Source organism: Fusarium vanettenii, assembly GCF_000151355.1.
Source record: "Fusarium vanettenii 77-13-4 chromosome 8 genomic scaffold NECHAsca_17_chr8_1_0, whole genome shotgun sequence".
NCBI lineage: Eukaryota > Fungi > Ascomycota > Sordariomycetes > Hypocreales > Nectriaceae > Fusarium > Fusarium vanettenii.
Window position 1 is genome coordinate 414,728 of NW_003315868.1, and position 19,244 is coordinate 433,971.

Here is a 19,244-nt window from a genome sequence, read left to right on the forward strand (position 1 = left end):
GGTTTGAATACTATTCCCCAGAAACCCATCACCCTCAGGTCTATACAAAATGACACGCTTCACTCACACTCCCTCATTCCCCCATCTCCTCTGGCCATCAACCAGAGACGTGAACAGCACTGCAGTCAGCGAAGAGTCCAATAATAGCTCTACAGTCTGGGCTATTGTCGCTATCGCCCTGATTGTTGTACTCCCTCTCCTTGGGGGTGGAATCATGAAGCTTTACCAGCATGTAAAGAAGAAGAGGGCTCGCAAGGCGGCGGATATTGAGCAGGGCACGACCAGTGCATAGAAGAAGTAGAGTAATTGAGAATTCTTGATACCACCGATGTACAACGTTTTGCCTAAGATGACGCGAGTGTTTACTTTGTCATAGTTGATACGCAGGATTTTCGATGCCTGCCTCATACTAGACAAAGAGAGCTATACAAGTGAACGAACTTCACCATAAAGAGCTACGTAGAGCAGGAATAAGTAGATTGTACAATGCCTCACCTCCACGAAGAGCCGCCAAAGTTGCTGCGCACTGAAGAGTCCTAATTAGCCGAGCTAATAGGCCTCGGCGTGGGTTAAGTTTGCAGTGAAGAAATCCAGCTCAAGGCAGCCTCACTTTGACTAACGACGCAGCACGGCCATAATAGATACCCAAGGTAGTGTAGAGTGTAAAGCGCTACGTGTTCCCATTGCCGGACCGTGAAATGCCCTGTTCGAGGGACCTCGGCGTGGGTTAAATTTGCAGTGCAATGTTGCTGCTGGTCGTCGCCTCACTTTTTAGAAGCTGCATATTTGACAAACCAGGCGATGCTGCCTTGTCCTCGAAAGCTACTAGAAGCGCCCTGTATGTGTCAAATAGTCCAAACTGGCCGGCTTAATGCCAGTATGTCGAGTCTCTGTGTGAGTTAAACTTGCAGTGGATGTGTACTTCTCACGTACGCTAGTGCGGTTCTCACATCTGCCAGCGCACTTTTCACAACGGCGCAACATAGACTTCCTGTCCTTTCCAAGGGATCTGCGTCAGTCTTCCATGTTGACTGCATCGATATATCCATCAGTGGGCAAATCTGTTTATAATTCTGCATTCAAGAGCGCAACATCGCCTAACTGTAAATCCGCGCTCAGCTGGGTCAAGAGCCGAAACAAGACTTCTGATTCATCATGTCTTGTCATTGGCCATGTTAGATATTGTGATGTAGTGCAGTGCTGTGAGTGTATCATGAGTGGAGGGCGTAGGCGAAAAACACTGTTCAATGGACCTCGACGTGGGCTAATTTTGCAGTGCATAGCTTGTGAGTCGGCGAGGACTTGTTTTACAGCTAACTTAGCCTATAGTTCTGCAGTCCCCCCTCCAACTTCAGACACCAGCATCATGCAGTCAGCAGCATGGCCTATCTTGAGTGAGGCTGTTGGCGTCATTGGCCGTCTTTCCCTCCCACTCCTCGGTGAGAGATCCATCTCGGCCCTACGAGTTGACAATGTTGGCTTGTCCAGCACGAAATAGGCGATGAAAGCACGCCAGGTTTGACAAAGAGCCGAAGCTAGAATTATACTCCATCATGGCCCGTCCATGTGATGGATATCCATACAATGTTGTACGCCACCATGAGTTTACTATGGATGGGCTGGGCGACAAGTTCTGTTGGGGGATCTCTGCGTGGGCTAAATTTGCAGTGAAATGCACATCAAGCGCGCTATTTACGATCTGGATCTCCCGTACCCAATTCAAAGGACTAGTCTTGACCACCCACTCTCTTAGCTTCTGTTGCCAAGTCTTGGCGGTCCTCGTTCAGTGTACCGTCTGCTCAGATGATGGATAAAGTCATCTATCTAACAGGGAGTAGGCACATAGTTTGAACTTTTGCATGAAAGCCAAACAAGCTACAAGCGCTCTTTGTTCGCTCCGGAAGGTACCTAGAGATGAATGTCCGTCTTCACCCTGCCTCATCTTTGTGAACGTCAAGTTGCCATGCACGTTGGACGGTTCTAATTGGTTGGCTAACAAAGCCTCAGGGCGGGTTAAGTTTGCAGTGCAACAGCCTGATTTACTTCCCCTCCCTTTCGCATCCTCACCTCACTTTTCTTTCCTGACCACCCAACTTCTTCCTTGCACATGCCATGCAGCTCGGATTGGGACCTCCCTGTTCTTCCCAGATTGTCACTCTCTTCTCTGGGTAAGCATCTTCTGTCACAAGGGCTTGATATCTTTGTGCCAGTTAGTAGTGAGTACAAGGGCAATATGCTTCCGTTTGATATGGAGCTTGCTGAAAGCACAGCATGTTCTCTATGAGAAATATAGATAAGGATTGTACCGTATTAGGCCTTGCTTTAGCCAGCTTTGGTCTCTGCTCAATTGGATGTTATCTTCGTGATCGCGTAACTTGGCCGTGTGTTCGCTAGGCCCGTCAGTGTTGCCTCGCTTTGAGGATTACTAGAAATGCCATTTAGCTACGTCAAGCTGTTCCAATTAGCTGGATTGATATCAAGTCTCCCTCCGCATGGGTTAAACTTGCAGTGAAGCTCGTCAAGCATGGCGTCACGCGAGTTGCAGGACTCATGCAACTGCGTTAAATGTTTCCGATTGGCCGGTGTATTGGTATAAAGTCTCCCTCTGCTTGAGTTAGAGTTGCAGTGAAGAGACCTGATATCACACCGCTTGCATCATGGTCGCTTGCACCGCTATGCCTAGACACCATAGGTTACTTTCTCTTCCCTGCGCTCGTCGAGGGATGCGTCGTGGCCTTCTTGTGACTCTGCGAAACCTTGTTCTGTCACCTGGAGCTTACTGGGCTTTGTACTGTATACCGGCTGATAAGAAAGGAGTGTACTGATCTACTAGAGAGCATATGGGTTAAGGCTGCACTTCAACCTAAAAAGGAAACAGCCTTTAAGCGCTCTCTGTTCGCTGCGAAGAGTCAATTATGGGAGTCACAGTACTCTATTGCGCCCTTGAGAGCTCCTATATCCAACTGACCGGTCAACGTCCCCACTGTGTGCGTTAAATTTGCAGTGAAGGTCGGGTGTCCATGAACGTGCAGCTATCGGAATATGCGAGCCCAACCACTACCTAGCTTAGCCGCTTATTTGTGATCCAATAAGCCATCATTTCCCTCGTACGCTTCTTAGGATTATTCTTTGTCCTCATTTGCTCCTGTACGCCAGGTAGGCCCTTGCCATCACTAGACGTCCTGTGTAAGTCTACCGTCTGATAGGAGATGTGTGTGTTGCCTACTCAGCATTGAGTAAATAGGGTTCAATGCCCACACTTAGAACGGAGCTTCCCGAGCTACAGTGTGCTTATCATAAGTAAGTAGAGACGAGGAGGATACCATCCCATGCCTGGCCTTCAACGGCGCAAGTTGCTGTCTACGTCTAAATGCTGCAACTGGTCGACCAACAAGGCTCGGGTGAGTTAAATTTGCGGCGAAAAACGCAAAATTGGGGACCAAACACAACAAAAAACATTCCAACTAGTCAGCTTACTGATATTGAGTCCCCTTCCATGTGTGTTAAAATCGCAGTGCAGACTTGGGACCGAACCAATCTCGGCCAACAAAAGTTTATAGCAGATTCCCTTGGTGCGGGTTAAATATGCAGTGAAAAAAGTGACAGCTAATGTGACAGCTAAAGTTACACCTAAAGTGACACCTAAAGTGACAGCCAAAGTGGTAGCCAACATGAAATCTGATGCTTGCCCTTCATCCTATGACACCCAAGCTTCTGCCATAGGACATTGACTCAAGCGCATCGAAGTGGAAACCACCAATGGGTGAGATACGCCATTTCAGGTATTCTGGACAGTCGACATCATTGACAAAGGCCGGGGATTCTCATAGTATAGGCATTGGTTGCTCACAACCTCAACTTGGTGGGCAGATCCCCAGTATGCTAGGGTTTGCTGGGTGTCCTCCTCTAGTTCTACGTGGTAGTGTAAACTGGAGAATGAGGCATGTACTTGAAAGGTTATGTAAAACTGAAAGAGGTCTACGGGGACGGTGTTGTCGTGCTTGGCTTAGGCTTTTAGGATACCTACCTGGGTTGTGGACAGATAGACAACAAAGACAACAAGCTCATAACCAACTTGGCTATTTCTCTTGTTCTCCTCTAATACTAAGAACTTATGTTCACTGAAAATACTTTTGAATACATGTTTGTGGGTAATGTTCTGCCCTCAATGACGCTTGTTCTCCCCAACAAACATCCTTCATTGTTCTTCAGCCCACCTAACCCACTGCTCTTGCTATATAACTCTTCAACGACACATCCAGAACTAATCATCGTCACCTCCCACAACTCTCTCCGCACGAGAGATCAAGGTAACTCCCATGGCCCCCTGCAACACACAAAGCACCCCCTTTACACCCCCTTTCCGCAAGATCCCTTCGTACCACTACCTAACAACTCGCGAGGAAGAGTCCCCAGCAGAATCTCACACCGTTATCCTAGTAGTCATCTTTGTCGTCGTAGTTCTTGTCTTTCTCTTCATCTGCATCATGGGTTTTGCCCCTTGGCGCAAGATCAAGAGAGCACAGTATGGAAGGGTTGACCAAGAGGAAGAACACGAACTGCAAGAGGACGCCGATCAAGACTGGCCTCTTGTGGTTGACACCCATCCAGTAAGCCCCCCACGCCCCCGTTTGGAGGAACAGATCCGAAAGCTGTGGGAGTCTTCGCGCGGAAAGCAGCGTTCTCCCAAGCAGGCGGCAAACACTCGAGACTCGATGGACCTGGCTGACTTTGATGATGTTGATTTGGCAACTCCTTGGAAGAAAGATGAGGCGTATGACGAAAATACAAACTACAAGGATGATGTGGAGGACAAGGAGAGAAAATGGGTTAAGCAGCCGGTCAAGGGACAGGGAGCTAATCACAAGTCCAGTGATGACAACGCGAGTAACAAATCGACCAACACCAAGAAATTGGCTTAAACTTGCATCGACATAGCCTATAATCTGATGGCCCGTAGATTAGCAATCAACTCTTCAACACCTTGTCTCATCTCGTACAGGAACCGCTCATTCCTCATCTAATGCTACCTCGTCTCTCATCCTAGCATACATCATCCCCCTGAGCCAACAATACGATTAACGTTGCAGCTGTTTCATGATATCCTTCTGATATCCCCTGTAGCTCCTCCAGGACAGCAATAAAGGCCGCTGAGCACACCCAGCTGGTAATGTAGATGCGCACCCGCGCCAAAAGATACCCATGTGATTTATCTATCCTTGAGAGGTTATCCCGACCTCTCCATTATCCGTAAAGTGTAATAAGACAATTGAGTTTAGTGCAGAAGCAGAGTAATAACGAAGGGAAGGGAGTCGATCCAGTAGTGTGTAAGACAAAGGGAAGGGAAAGTCGCGCATCAAAGGCAAGTTACAAGGACAGTTTTACTATTTCATTCTTCCTAGCTGACTGTAGATAAGCCGGCCAGTAGGCGTAGGCGCATCGTTTGGCGCCTGCGATGCTGTTCTTCCAGCTCGCGGTGTATGGTTCGTCATTGTCGGGTATCTCGACGTGATAACATGAAAGGCTTGCCTGAGACATGCCTTGTGCCTTGTATGTGACATGGTCTAGACGTAGTCTTGAAGGATGTGTATCATCACACAGACTGATATAACAATAGGGGCTCGCCGACGTTTTCGATTTCGGGGATTGTGCACTTGAGGTCGAATGCCTTGGATAGTACGATCTTGAAGATCTGAAATGGTCAGTGTGGGTATGAAAAGAGAAACGGTGAACTAACCTTTTGCACGTTGATGCTATGACTTGTACTTGAAAAGATCAAGGCTGCCCTCATGGCCTTGGCAAACCGTCTCGCCTATTACTGTTAGTCGAGTCAACATGATGGACCACCTTACACACCTGATTTGAGATCTCTTCTTGATCTTGAGGGGGAAAGTTGACGAAATGATCGTACTTGGTACCCACAAGGATAGGAATGGCCGTCTTGTTGAAACCCCGTCCCTGGCGATACCACTCCTTGATGCTATTCAAGGTGCTCTTGCGTGTGAGGTCAAACATGAAGAGTATGGCGACGGCGTCGTTGCACACTAGCGGCAGCATGTTGACGAATTCTCTTTGACCGCCCAAGTCCCAGATGGAAAAGGTGATTTCTGTATTGCGGATGGAAATCGTCTTTTCCATAAAGTTGACGCCCAGAGTCTGAATGTAATCCTCGTCCCAGCTGCCCTCGACGTACTTGACCATGAGCGACGTCTTGCCGATCTGGGCATCGCCCACCATGCCAACCTTGATCACGACATGGTTACGGCCGTTGGATGAAGGTTCGCCTGCGCCTTGCCGATAGTCATTGTAGGCCTGGTGTGCGGGGTTGGATAGGCCGCTAGCTGGTCGGGAGATTGGAGGCGCCGGTTGAACAGGAGGGGTGTATCTGGCCGAAGGATCCTCCTCTGGTTTGGGACTATTGGCGAGGCCCTGGTCAAGGGATGTGCTCTGTTGATGACGGAAGCCGTTACTGCTGGAGGCGACATGCGGAGAGCCCTCGATACCGCCTAGAGTGTCGTCGGGGACTTCGTGTGGGGGAGGAACCTCGGTCTCCATGGTGTCGACGGCGATGACGGGAGCGTCGGGAGGGGGAGGGGTGAGGTCGGGGATGGTGGCCGTGGCCGCGGTGATCGTTGAGTCGTCCAGGGTGAATAGCTGTCGATGTCGCGATGGGAATATGTGGTCAAGGCTGGGTGAAGCAGCGGTGCGGTGCGGTTGGATGGAGGCGAAGCGAAGGAGCGTGTGGGGGACGAAATGAGCGAGAGTCAAGGTCGGTAGAGAACGTGGTTGGAGCGGACGAGGCGCCTATAGCGGTCGGAAGAAGACAAGGACAGACTGGTCAAGAGCTTGTGCGAGGCATGAAGCTGAGATGGAGTCGGTAGAGTAGCGTAGCGTAGCAGTGGGGAGTAGTAGCGGCGGTAGTGGGAGCTGAGCTGAGGCCCAGGCCAGGCACTCGTCGGTAAGTGGTCGTGTGTGCTCCGAGAAGGCTGTAGGTGGCGGAAGCAAAGAGACTCCACGGGATCGTGTCTGGGGCCTAGGGACTCGAAACGAAAAGCCACCCGACAGGCTCAAGAGGGAGAAAGAAGACAGGACAGGCTGTAGGGAGCCGACGTGGTGGTGGACCTAGTGAGACAAGGTCTCGGAGGGGGTTATGAGGAGAGGATGGATCTAGGCCTGGACTAGATGGCGGTAGGGAGAGAAAGAGGGAGACGCCTAGACTGACAGTCAGTCTCTGGCGACAAGAATTCAAAGTAAAGGGACCGAAAGGGACTGACAAGGGGCGAGGGGGATGGCTATTCGTCGCTGGGCTTTTGGAAGAGGTGATGGTGGTGAGCCTCTCACTTGGGCCTGGGCGGTTGCGAGTCCCGGGACGGAATTTCAAGACACCGGGTTAAGCCACACGGGCTGGAGATTTGACTTGTACTGCGCTGTGATGGAGTCGCTGCGGTAGGAAAGAAAGAAACGAAAAGAGAAAAGAGAAGAGAATGGAAATCAAGACACGGCCTCCTCTTCTGATCCACCCCGCCCGAGTCGGTCGATTAGAGTTGGCTAGACCTTGGATTCAGCCCGTGTTGTTAAGATGGCCTTTGACCTCTAGACCATGTGGAGTCGAGTTTTTGCTGTTTAGTTTCGGGAGACGACGCGTTACAGAGCTAAACGCTCAGGGCGCGTCTGCGACGAATGGTTGGTTGAGACACGGGGGAGATGGCTGGCTGACGAGCAAACAATGATGCAATTGGAGCCAAACAGTTTGGATCACAATGACTCGGTTTTTATCTGAGGGGCTTGACTTGCATTGTCTCGTAGTATTAAACGACATTTCTAAAGGAAGAGTCTTTAAGCACAGATACTGTCTATCCTTGGGTATCATTTTACCATCAGCCCAACTCATCATGCATCGTCAATAAACAAGCAACCAATGTTTTCATCTTGTTTGTTTGCATCCACCTGTGCGACATCATCGCTTGGTCAATTGGGTCCCATGCCCGCACGTACATATAGCTGCCTACCTTCTCCACGAGTCTTGATCTCGGGATCATCGTCATGCAGAGCCAACTCATCACAGCTGTCACTCTTTGATGCTCATCAGATCTAATCTTGACTCAGAAAGACCCTTGACCCTGCATCTGTTTATACATGTTGCAAGTAAACAACTTGACCATGTTGACTTGTGAAACTTGTTCATTGTCCGATCCCTGATTGGTTCTCAGTCAAACAAACATGTGCATCATGAACAAAACACAACGGAACCCCGGCTGACTAAGCTTCCGGGTCAACCTCCGAAAACCTGCCGCTCGGCCCATGTCCTCCGTAGTGCCGTGCCATTCGGTTGCTTGCGGGCAGAGCTTGTGAGAACTTGACTGATATCACCAACTCGGCAGATCTCGTCCAACCTCCCTCACCAACCCATCCACTCTCTCACTCTCACAATGGCCTCAATTGCCCGGTCCCTGCGCGTCGCTGCGCCTCTGGCCAAGGCTTTTGCCCCTCGCGCTGCTCCCATGGCCCGTTCCTCCATGCGAGCATTCTCCACCACCAAGCTGAGTGAGTTGCGCCCATCTCTCTACAATTGCGACGGAACTAATTGAGGACAAGGCCTCGCCCGTAGATACACCAAGGACCACGAGTGGATCGATCTCTCCGCCGACAGGAAGCACGGCTTCGTCGGCATCTCCGAGTACGCAGCCGAGCAGCTCGGCGACGTCGTCTACGTCGAACTTCCCGACGTTGGCACCCTGGTCGAGCAGGGCGACCAGGTAGGCGCTGTCGAGTCGGTCAAGTCAGCCAGCGACATCAACGCCCCGGTCAAACTGCTCGTAGTCCAGGTCAACGAGAACCTCGAGGAGAAGCCCTCCACCATCAACAAGGTCCCCGAGGACGACAGCGCCGGCGGCGGCTGGATCGTCAAGGTCGAGGTTGACGAGAAGGGTGCCAAGCAGTTTGACGACCTGATGGATATCAAGGCCTATAGGGCCTTTGCTGGCAGCGAAGAGCACTAAAGAGTCATTGACCAGATATGGGTTACGATCGGATACAAGAGAAAGGAATGAAAGACAGTTCAACCTGCAAGCATAGACATACGTCAGGTGTACCATATGGTGATTCGCATCCCGGGGGTATATTGGGTTTTATTTTCATATGCCGATTTATAAATCGGCTATGCATTTGCCATGTCCTCGTCCATTTTTGTGTCTACTTGACCGTCTCGGGTACTTGCCTCTTCTCGTTGATGGCATCCAGAATCTTGCCAGCTCCTTGGTCCACGAGATGCTTGGCCACCTTCTTGCCAAAGGTGTCAGCCTCCTCTTGTGTCTTGATCTCCTCCGTCATCTCAGCGTCGACGCCCTCGTCGCCCCGCAGAGAGACGACGGTAGCTCTGAGCCGTAGCTTGCCGTCCACCCACTTGGTCTCGACTCCAATGGGAACGCTGCACCCGCCCTCGAGCGCCCTCATGACGGCGCGCTCCGCCTCGCACGCCAGCATCGTTTGCTCATTCTCGATCGTCTTGAGGAACTTGAGCACCTTTTCGTCGTCCGCCCGGCACTCGACTCCCAGAGCACCTTGGCCGACGGCGTGCAGGATGCCTCCCGTGTCAGACTCGAGGAATTGAGAGATGTGGTGGCCGAGATCCATGCGCTGGAGACCCGCGGCAGCCAAAATGATGCCAGTCAACTCCGGGTCGTCCTCGAGCTTCTGCAACCGAGTCTGGATGTTGCCTCGGTGGTCCTTGAACTTGAGCGTGGGGTAGCGTCGGACCAGCTGAGCAATGCGACGCACGCTGCTGGTGCCGATGATGCTGCCAGCCGGCAGATCAGCCAGAGTCTTCCATCCGTGCTTCTCCTGCAGACTCTTCTTGATCACCAGTGTGTCCCTCGGGTCCTCGCGGGACGTCACACATCCGAGAACACAGCCCTCGGGGAGGCTCGTCGGCATGTCCTTGAGCGAGTGAACCACAAGGTCAAGCTCCTTGTTGACGAGCCTCTCCTCAAGCTGCGACGTCCACAGACCCTTTCCTCCAAAGTTGTACAGAGCCGTGTTCTGGTCTCGATCGCCGGTCGTGGTCATGCCGTGGATGGGGAATTCATGATCGGGGAACTGAGCCTTGAGGGCGTCGACGACGATGTTTGTCTGGGCCAATGCGAGGGGCGACTTTCGCGTGCCGACATTGATGACGTTCTTGGGGGCGGACTCGGACATTGTAAAAGGTTTTCGGAGGACGAGTTTGCGGATTCGAGGATGGCTGAGCGGCTGAGATGCGCTTGGAGGGGCAAAGTTATCAGCTTTTCGGAGCACAACGGATGGTGGGGTTGATACAGTTTCAATGGCACAGTGCGGGGGATTAGCACGGTACAAATGCCGATGCCGGCCGGCCTGAATGATACTACCTGTACCTAAGTTGGTATGGAACTTGTTTTCTTGCTGAAAGTTTGCTGTCTTTACAATTGCCAGGTTTGTATTGGGTACAGACTTGCACTGAAATATCAGTTGAAGCAAACATCTGCAGGTGTAGATCACACAGTTGTCGTACTCTGAGTTGCATGTCCCACTTACAACGAAACCATCAATCTAGAAACCCCAGGAACAGCCTTAATCATGGCAACAGACAAGTACGAGATGTATAAAGTGAACATGTGTCTGTCATCATGATACCTCTGTCACCTTCCAAAAACTTGATCGAAGCTTCTCGCCCTCGGAACTCGCTCATGCCACTTCCAACTCGTCGTGATACTAGACCAGGAACAACACCATGGACTTGACTTCTACGTTTGACCATCACTAGTCCGGACTGCCGATGGCTCCACGATGTAGGACGCGCGACGTGTTCGCAATGCTATTGACGGGAGCCTTTGTTAACGAGCAAACGTTTGCTTCTTGGACGGCCTGGCCTTGGATGTCTGCCAGATATAAGGATGGATAGCCATCATCTCAGTTCAGCTCAGCATCCCTACCGACAAGTCCATACCTGGACAGATTAATCCTTCAAGCCAAACTATCGCACTCGTTACCAACATGAAGATATACTTTATCCTCCTCGGGTTGCTCGCCTTGGTCATGGCAAAGCCCCAGGTCCCTCCACCTTCATCCCCTCAGCCTGCGCCTGTCCCTCCTCCATCTCAACCACCAGCTCCCCCAATCGACCCAGCTCCTCCAGCCGATCCCCCAGTTCCCCCAGCTGAACCGCCAGCTGAACCACCAGCTGAGCCTCCAGTCCCGCCATCTCCACCTCCTGCTCCGGTTCCTCCCCCTGAAGAACCGGCTCCCGCACCTCCGCCTTCTTCTCCGGCCCCTGTCCCGCAGCCTCCGGCGCCAACGGATCCGGCCCCGGCCCCACCAGCTCCGAACCCTACGGGTGCACCACCACCACCAATTGAAGGACCAATCTGCGAATGCGGGTATACTTACTGCGCAGAAGTCCTCATGGCAATGGGTATAAACACTAATCTCCAAGTCACTGTGGAAACGCTAACGCCTCAGCAGCCAAACCTTGGAATGAAGCCCAACTCTCCGAGGCATACTGCAAGACGCCAAACGCCAACTGCCCGCAGGGCTCTCCAGCCACCAGCGTCGACTCGGCCCTGTACATCTGCCTCTGCGACCAGATCGACCAAAAGGTCGGAGACCACCTTGAGCTCCTCTGCGGCTGTGATACGTGCCTCAATGTCGGGCCGGACTTTAGAGGTCGATGCAAGACGCCCTGCCTGCCTGGTCACGGCGGAGGAAGCGGGGCGGGTGATCCAAACATCAAGGAGGGAGACAAGGGGGAGAGCCCGATGCGAGGGAGTGGTCGGCTGGGGAGATTCCATATGTAGGATGATTGTGGCTGGATGTTGTTGAACAGGCAGATTGCAGCGGTTAGTGGATGAGAATAATGGTGGATGAGATGAATGAGGTTGTTGGAAGTCACTCATTTGATTGTATTGTCGATCCTTAATTGTAGCAAACATCAAACTCATGATCATCCTTTGTCGTGATTCAAACTGAAGCAGACTTGGAACGACACTAATCGGGGCTCCAGCCAACCATCCCAATGACTGGAGCGCTAGAAACATCGGAAAACGCCCACAGCCCACCCGCTCATGTTGCGAATGCATCATGCATCATGATCTCGGCTCATCTTGAACCGCCCATGGCCGGACAATGAGGCCGGACTTGCAGCTCCGAGTGAGGGGAACCCGGTTGCCAAGTCCTAGGGAGGGCACCCAAAGGGCAAGTCCGCGGGATGAGCGACCCTTCAAGATCTCGCTATTGCAATTCCCCCGAGCCATCCGCCGTCTATCCATGATGATCCTGTTAGAAACCACACCTTGTTTCCATGGAACAGTTAAAACCCCCCGCGCCCAAGAACAGCTTGCCCCGCCCCCAGGTTTTAGCGGCATTAGCGTCCTCGGGTCCCACTAACAGCGCCCCGTGGCCCACTGCTCGGGGCGGCTAATAGAACCCCGGGCCAGGGCTTCTAGGCCCGAGCTCCAGCGGGCGGGCGGTGGGAGGTGACTCGAACGAGGAATGCCGAGTGACGTCCCAGACAAGGAGGGAAAACACATGACACGGAGACGAGGTCAGCCCCTCTTCGGATAACCCTTGATGTGTGTCTTCTTTTTCACTCCTTTTCTTTTTTTTCTAGATTTTTTCTAGTTGTTGTTCTTTATGTGTTTGGAGACGCAAGTCTCAGAGAAGTACTGTACCCGCTAGAAGCAGCTCTTCTCCGATCTCGCTGCTGGCCTCCATGGGCTTTCTCCATCATGGTAGCCAACATGCTTCGCCCGCTGGCCACGACCGCGGTTCCAGCCTCGGCATCTGAGCTGTGTGCTTCCTCCTGCTTTGTATCAAAGCAATTGAAGCGTTACAAAGTCCGAGGTGAGCTTATTGAAGCTGCTGGAAGCTCCGTTGACCCGAGCTAACCACAGCTTGCTCCAGATGCTATCCTCTCCCGTCGCAAGCAATGGCAGAGCACGTTTGCCTCGTCTCGCCAGCAAGCAATTGTTCCTGCTATCTCGAAGCCTCTAGCATTGATTCGTCATGTCTCGGTTCCTGTGACTCCTCCTCGGACTTATTCCACCGTGGTCCTCCCCAAGACGACTCCCTACGATAACCTCACCGTTGGCGTCCCTACCGAAATCTTTCCTGGAGAGCGCCGAGTTTCTCTGACACCTGCAAATGTAGCCCTACTAAAGAAGAAGGGTTTTAAGCAGGTCCTCGTTGAACGCGGCGCTGGTACATCGGCAGACTTTCTCGACGCTGCTTATGAAGCGGCTGGCGCAACTCTGGTAACTGGTCCCAAGGATGTCTGGTCCAATGCCGACATTATCCTCAAGGTTCGCGGTCCCGGTCTTGGTGAAGTCGACTGCATGAAAGAAGGCCAAACCATCATCTCTCTGCTTCAACCCGCCCAGAACAAAGAACTCGTCGAAAAGATTGCAGCCAGGAAAGCCACTAGCTTTGCCATGGACATGATCCCTCGTATCTCTCGCGCCCAGGTTTTTGACGCCCTCAGCAGCATGGCCAACATTGCTGGTTACAAGGCTGTCCTCGAAGCTTCAAACGTTTTTGGTAGATTCCTGACTGGTCAGGTTACAGCCGCTGGAAAGATTCCCCCCTGCAAGGTTCTGGTTATTGGTGCTGGTGTTGCTGGCTTGAGTGCTATCGCTACTGCTCGTCGCATGGGAGCCATTGTCCGTGGTTTCGATACCCGATCAGCTGCTCGTGAGCAGGTTCAGTCTCTTGGAGCCGAGTTCATCGAGGTCGAGCTTGAAGAAGACGGATCTGGCGCCGGTGGCTACGCAAAGGAAATGAGCAAGGAATTTATCGAGGCCGAGATGAAGCTCTTCAAGGAACAAGCCAAGGAAGTCGATATCATCATCACCACTGCATTGATCCCCGGAAAGCCTGCCCCGAAGCTCCTCAAGAACGATATTCTCGATGTCATGAAGCCCGGTAGTGTGATTGTCGATCTGGCTGCTGAGGCTGGAGGAAACTGTGAGGCTACCAAGCCGGGTGAACTGGCTGTTTACAACGACGTCAAGATTATTGGTATGTGACTTGCAGAGGGTAAAGTCTTTTGCTAACTCGGACAGGATACACTGATCTTCCTTCTCGCTTGCCAACTCAGTCTTCTACGCTGTACTCCAACAACATCACCAAGTTCCTGCTCTCCATGACCCCTGAACCCAAGGCTTTCGGTATCGATCTCTCGGATGAAGTTGTCCGAGGCGCCATCGTCACTCAAGACGGAGACATTCTCCCACCGGCTCCTCGACCTGCACCTCCTCCTGCACCCGTCAAGACCGAACCCGTCGAAGCAGCCCCTGAACCCGTAGCTCTAACCCCCTGGCAAAAGAAGACTCGTGAAGTCGCTGGCGTCACAGCCGGTATGGGTAGTATCATAGCCCTTGGCAAGTGGACTAGCCCTCTTCTCATGTCTAATGCCTTTACTTTTGCTCTGGCTAGTCTCATCGGTTACCGTGCTGTCTGGGGTGTTGCGCCTGCGCTGCACTCTCCTCTCATGAGTGTCACCAACGCCATCTCTGGTATGGTCGGTATTGGCGGTCTGTTTATTCTTGGAGGTGGATTCTTGCCAGAGACTGTTCCCCAGACTTTTGGTGCTCTGAGTGTTCTCCTCGCTTTTGTCAACGTTGGTGGTGGTTTCGTCATTACCAAGCGCATGCTGGATATGTTCAAGCGTAAGTTACTCGAGACTCTTCGTAACCTGGCTAACAAAGTATAGGACCAACTGACCCCCCTGAGTACCCCTGGCTGTATGCTATCCCCGCTGCTCTCTGCGGTGGAGGCTTCGTTGCCGCTGCCTCTACTGGAGCTGCTGGTCTCGTCCAAGCCGGATATCTCATCAGCTCAGTCCTCTGCATTGGTTCAATCTCCAGTCTTGCTTCTCAGGCTACTGCCCGTATGGGAAACATGATCGGTATACTCGGTGTCGGTACTGGTGTTCTGGCTAGTCTTCTTGCTGCTGGCTTTACCCCTGAGGTTCTCACTCAGTTTGGTGGTCTCGCCGCTCTTGGTACTATCGCTGGTAAGTGTTGCCCAAAGTAAGGAGTACAGTTTCTGACTGTATAGGTTTCCTCATTGGCAAGCGTATTACTCCTACCGATCTCCCTCAGACCGTCGCTGCCCTTCACTCCGTCGTTGGTCTTGCTGCTGTCCTGACCAGCATCGGCAGTGTCATGGCTGATGTCATGGATCCCTCAACACTTCACCTCGTAACAGCCTACCTCGGTGTTCTCATTGGTAAGTCGACTGATCCTGTATCTCATTAATACTAACCTTTTAGGTGGTATCACCTTTACTGGTTCCATCGTTGCCTTCCTTAAGCTCGGCGGTAGGATGAGCTCCAAGCCCAAGATTCTCCCTGGACGTCATGTCATCAACTCGGGTCTGCTGGCTACCAACGTTGCTACTATGGGAGCCTTTGTTACAATGGCACCTGGAAGTCCCATGATTGCAGCTGGAGCACTCGCTGCCAACGCTGCAATGAGCTTCATCAAGGGATACACAACTACCTCTGCCATTGGAGGTGCTGACATGCGTAAGAAGTCAAAGACTCCTGCACATCAAATGCTAACCAGTTCCAGCTGTCGTCATCACCGTCTTGAACGCTTACAGCGGCTTCGCCCTTGTCGCCGAGGGCTTCATGCTGGATAACCCCCTCCTCACCACCGTCGGAGCCCTAATCGGCGTCTCCGGTTCCATTCTCTCATACATCATGTGTGTCGCCATGAACCGCTCACTCACAAACGTCTTGTTCGGAGGCCTAGGCACACCGACAGCAATGCAAGAGTACAAACCCCAAGGTGAAGTGACAACAACATCTGTAGAAGACCTCGCAGATGCCCTCCTCAACTCTGAAAAGGTCATCCTCATCGTCGGCTACGGCATGGCTGTGGCAAAGGCCCAGTACGCCTTGTCCAGCATTGTCTCGTCTCTGAGGGCCAAGGGTATCACTGTTCGCTTCGCCATTCATCCCGTTGCTGGCCGTATGCCTGGTCAGTGCAACGTGCTCCTCGCTGAAGCTAGTGTGCCGTATGACATCGTCCTGGAAATGGACGAGATCAACGACGACTTCCCCGACACGGATCTTGCTGTTGTCATTGGCGCTAACGACACTGTTAACCCCATTGCCCTGGAGAAGGGTAGCTCCATCGAGGGCATGCCTGTGCTTCACGCCTGGAAGGCTAAGCAGGTTGTTGTGATGAAGAGGAGTCTGGCCAGCGGCTATGGTGAGTACTTCCAGTGATTTTAGCTGATTGAACGCTAACAAGAGCAGCCGATGTCCCCAACCCCATGTTTTACATGCCCAACGCCAAGATGCTATTCGGAGATGCTAGAGTCACTTGCGAAGGTCAGTATCTCGTCCATCTCCAAGTCCATCGCTAACATTCCCAGCCATCAAATCGGCCATCGAGTCCAAGTCGTCGTAGAAGTTTGAGTGATTTCATATATAGTCGATCGATTTCTTTACAGGAAAGACCATGTGGAGGAGCTCATAGAGTGCAAATGTTTTGCTAGATCCTATACCATTATCATTCACTGGCTGCAAGGGACAGCCCACGCAGCGGCTCGATTGATCTGAATGAATTCAAGACCCTTTTTTGGGTTTGTCTTTTTGACAGTTTGATTGTCTAACCGAGATTCATATGTACACTCTTCAACTTGCTCATGCTCGGGGAGCGGCCACAGGCTCCCACGCCGTAATCTTGGACTTGGCCCTAGAAAAAGTCAGCATGTTGCCGCCCATAATCGTCCACCAAACGCACGTGTTGTAGGTCTTGAAGGCTCCTCGGCTCTGGGTATAGTTGGGGATGGCCTTGGTGGGCTCAAAGTGGCGGGTACCAGGGGTCAACAGAGCATCCTCGGTCGGGGGCTTATCGACGACATAGCTGATCCACGAGTGCCATCCGGGCTCAATTTGGGCGGCGTCGTAGTCGTGCTTGGCGTACTCGACCCAGCGCGTTCGGAGGGGCAGTTCCTCGTTGTTCTCAAAGTACTTGTTGCCCGCGCGATCGGTACCGATGAGACGACCGTACTTGGTGTCACCTAGACTGGTCAGAGAGAGTCTAGAAGAGTTCGAATTAACACGTACCAATGTACTATCCGTAGCAAACAGACGTCGTTAGTCAAGCTCGAGTGGTTCGGTCGTCGGAACATACCAGCATCTGTCGGAAGTAATCCTACTCAGGGTCAGCATTATCGCTCAATGGCGGTTTCTGTAAGGACTCACCTTGATTCCAACCTTTCGTAGGTTGGACAGCGTTCGCGTAATCGTCGACATGATTGCGGTTCAGCGACAATTGACCTCGGCGTGCAACGGGGGATTGAGGGTCTTGATCGGCCTCTGGCGATGAAGTGATTACCGGGACGGAAAATCATCGGCAGAACCTCTTCGTGACGGCATGCAGGTACGTACCCACAGCTTCTGAACCAGAAATATCCAGGCCATTAACAAGCAAATCTTCAACACCACGTCAAGATTCGACAGGTACCCAATTGAGCTCCGAAATGCTCGCACGGAGCTGCGCGCGATGCACGACTAGGCTCCGAGCCGCACGTCCCAAGCCGAGCGTCCCACGACCGAGGATTCAGAGGAGACAGTATGGAATGTCGGCTGGTGCCCCGGCTCCGGCACCGGCATCGAGCCCTGCGGGCGGCGTAGGAGCTCTCGCGCCGTTTGTCAACGAGTTGGACCGTCTTGCGCCGAGTTTCGATGTTCGAGGGGATCAGATACAGATTATTAGGACGCCGACCGAGTTCTACGAGACGCTAAAGGTGTGATTGTCGACTGGTGTAGAGCAACATGGCTGATGGGATTAGGATCGGATACGAAAAGCTCAACGACGCATCTTTCTGTCGACACTATACATTGGAAAGTCGGAGCGAGAGCTTATTGAGACGTTACAAGAGGCACTGAGAGAGAACCCCGAGGTCAAGCTCAGTATCTTGACAGATTGCCTCCGCGGCACTCGAGAAGCTCCTAACCCATCATGTGCATCCTTGCTGGCGCCCCTTGTGGAAGAGTTTGGAGCAGACCGAGTTGAGATTCGCATGTATCACACGCCGAACTTGACAGGATTAAGAAAGGAGTACATTCCCAAGCGCATCAATGAGGGATGGGGACTTCAGCACATGAAGTTGTATGGAGTCGATGATGAGATCATCATGTCTGGGTAAGTCACCAGAGGCATTCACATGAACTTGACTAACTTGCTAGGGCAAACTTATCTACCGACTACTTTACAAACCGTCAAGATCGCTATCATCTCTTCTCATCCAAAGAAGTGACGGACCACTTCTGGAAGATTCACTCAGGGGCCACATCCTTCAGTTTTCTCGTTCAACCCTCAGAGGAACCAGCAGGCTTCACTCTCTCATGGCCAACAACAAACTCGGCTCCTTCGCCTCTCGAGAAGCCCCAAGCTTTCATCAAGCGCACCACATCAACGCTACAGGCCTTGATACATCCCACGTCCAAGCCGACTCAGGACATTTCAGATACGAGGGTTTACATGCTCAGTCAGATGTCCCAGGTCATGAAGCCGGATACATCGACTGAGCTCCCCATCATCACTCACATCCTCAAAACTCTCGCCTCACCTGCATACCGCGACTCTTCGTGGACATTCACAGCCGGTTACTTTAATCCGGCTCCCTCCCTGACAAAGCTCCTCCTCAACACTGCTTCGACTTCAAATACAGTCATCACCGCTGCCCCAGAAGCAAACGGCTTTTACAAGTCCAAGGGCGTCTCTGGACTTCTCCCAGATGCTTACACGCTTCTTGCTCGCCGCTTTGTCCACCGTGTACACCACGAAGGTCGAGATGAAGACATCACCCTCAAGGAGTGGCGTCACGGCATGGTTGGCCAACCTGGCGGATGGACATATCACGCAAAGGGTCTTTGGGTAACCATGCCTGGCGATAAGCATCCTGCCATGAGCATTATCGGAAGCTCAAACTACACAAAGCGAAGCTACTCTCACGACCTTGAAGCCGGTGCCCTGATTGTTACTCGCGACGAGGGTTTAAAGGCTCGGCTCGCAGACGAACAGCTCTGGCTTCAGGAGCACGCGACAAAAGCGACAAGAGACGACTTTGCCAAAAACGAACGAAGAGTAGGACTCAAGGTCCGGGTCGCCATGTGGATCGTCTCCCTAGTTGGTGGAGCGTTGTAAACATATTGTACCATAACTGTAACACTTGGTCTTGTAGAATAGACAGTAGATGGAGGCGTTGTCGAC

General features: G+C 52.2%; 8 protein-coding genes across 8 annotated transcripts; 5 read left to right on the forward strand and 3 right to left on the reverse strand.

Annotated features, from left to right (window-relative positions):
- Window positions 1-4,319: 4,319 nt before the first annotated feature.
- Window positions 4,320-4,922, forward strand: NECHADRAFT_83394 (uncharacterized protein; the record flags this gene model as incomplete). Its single annotated transcript, XM_003046881.1, has 1 exon — window positions 4,320-4,922. One exon carries the CDS (start codon window positions 4,320-4,322, stop codon window positions 4,920-4,922), a length of 603 nt encoding a protein of 200 aa, XP_003046927.1.
- Window positions 4,923-5,593: 671 nt separating this feature from the next.
- Window positions 5,594-7,251, reverse strand: NECHADRAFT_104949 (uncharacterized protein; the record flags this gene model as incomplete). Its single annotated transcript, XM_003047043.1, has 2 exons — window positions 5,857-7,251; window positions 5,594-5,692 (listed from the first exon to the last, which is right to left on the reverse strand). Exons 1-2 carry the CDS (start codon window positions 6,553-6,555, stop codon window positions 5,594-5,596), a joined length of 798 nt encoding a protein of 265 aa, XP_003047089.1. The 5' UTR covers window positions 6,556-7,251.
- A 1,130-nt stretch (window positions 7,252-8,381) lies between these two features.
- NECHADRAFT_101182 (uncharacterized protein) lies at window positions 8,382-9,182 on the forward strand. The gene is made up of 2 exons (XM_003046882.1): window positions 8,382-8,544; window positions 8,596-9,182. Exons 1-2 carry the CDS (start codon window positions 8,430-8,432, stop codon window positions 8,997-8,999), a joined length of 519 nt encoding a protein of 172 aa, XP_003046928.1. The 5' UTR covers window positions 8,382-8,429; the 3' UTR covers window positions 9,000-9,182.
- Window positions 9,183-9,192: 10 nt separating this feature from the next.
- On the reverse strand, window positions 9,193-10,197 carry NECHADRAFT_46061 (uncharacterized protein; the record flags this gene model as incomplete). Its single annotated transcript, XM_003047044.1, has 1 exon — window positions 9,193-10,197. The coding sequence occupies one exon, from the start codon at window positions 10,195-10,197 to the stop codon at window positions 9,193-9,195; it is 1,005 nt and encodes a 334-aa protein (XP_003047090.1).
- An 813-nt stretch (window positions 10,198-11,010) lies between these two features.
- On the forward strand, window positions 11,011-11,810 carry NECHADRAFT_83398 (uncharacterized protein; the record flags this gene model as incomplete). The annotated part of the gene is made up of 2 exons (XM_003046883.1): window positions 11,011-11,393; window positions 11,450-11,810. 2 exons carry the CDS (start codon window positions 11,011-11,013, stop codon window positions 11,808-11,810), a joined length of 744 nt encoding a protein of 247 aa, XP_003046929.1.
- A 942-nt stretch (window positions 11,811-12,752) lies between these two features.
- NECHADRAFT_83399 (uncharacterized protein) lies at window positions 12,753-16,582 on the forward strand (the record flags this gene model as incomplete). The annotated part of the gene is made up of 9 exons (XM_003046884.1): window positions 12,753-12,855; window positions 12,916-14,028; window positions 14,073-14,678; window positions 14,723-15,025; window positions 15,070-15,240; window positions 15,284-15,538; window positions 15,585-16,229; window positions 16,277-16,351; window positions 16,455-16,582. The coding sequence occupies 9 exons, from the start codon at window positions 12,753-12,755 to the stop codon at window positions 16,580-16,582; spliced, it is 3,399 nt and encodes a 1,132-aa protein (XP_003046930.1).
- Window positions 16,583-16,666: 84 nt separating this feature from the next.
- NECHADRAFT_95277 (uncharacterized protein) lies at window positions 16,667-17,281 on the reverse strand (the record flags this gene model as incomplete). Its single annotated transcript, XM_003047045.1, has 5 exons — window positions 16,667-16,718; window positions 16,767-17,046; window positions 17,087-17,099; window positions 17,160-17,180; window positions 17,231-17,281. 5 exons carry the CDS (start codon window positions 17,279-17,281, stop codon window positions 16,667-16,669), a joined length of 417 nt encoding a protein of 138 aa, XP_003047091.1.
- Window positions 17,282-17,577: 296 nt separating this feature from the next.
- On the forward strand, window positions 17,578-19,236 carry NECHADRAFT_62562 (uncharacterized protein). Its single transcript, XM_003046885.1, has 3 exons — window positions 17,578-17,775; window positions 17,821-18,173; window positions 18,218-19,236. Exons 1-3 carry the CDS (start codon window positions 17,608-17,610, stop codon window positions 19,176-19,178), a joined length of 1,482 nt encoding a protein of 493 aa, XP_003046931.1. The 5' UTR covers window positions 17,578-17,607; the 3' UTR covers window positions 19,179-19,236.
- The last annotated feature ends 8 nt before the right edge of the window (window positions 19,237-19,244 follow it).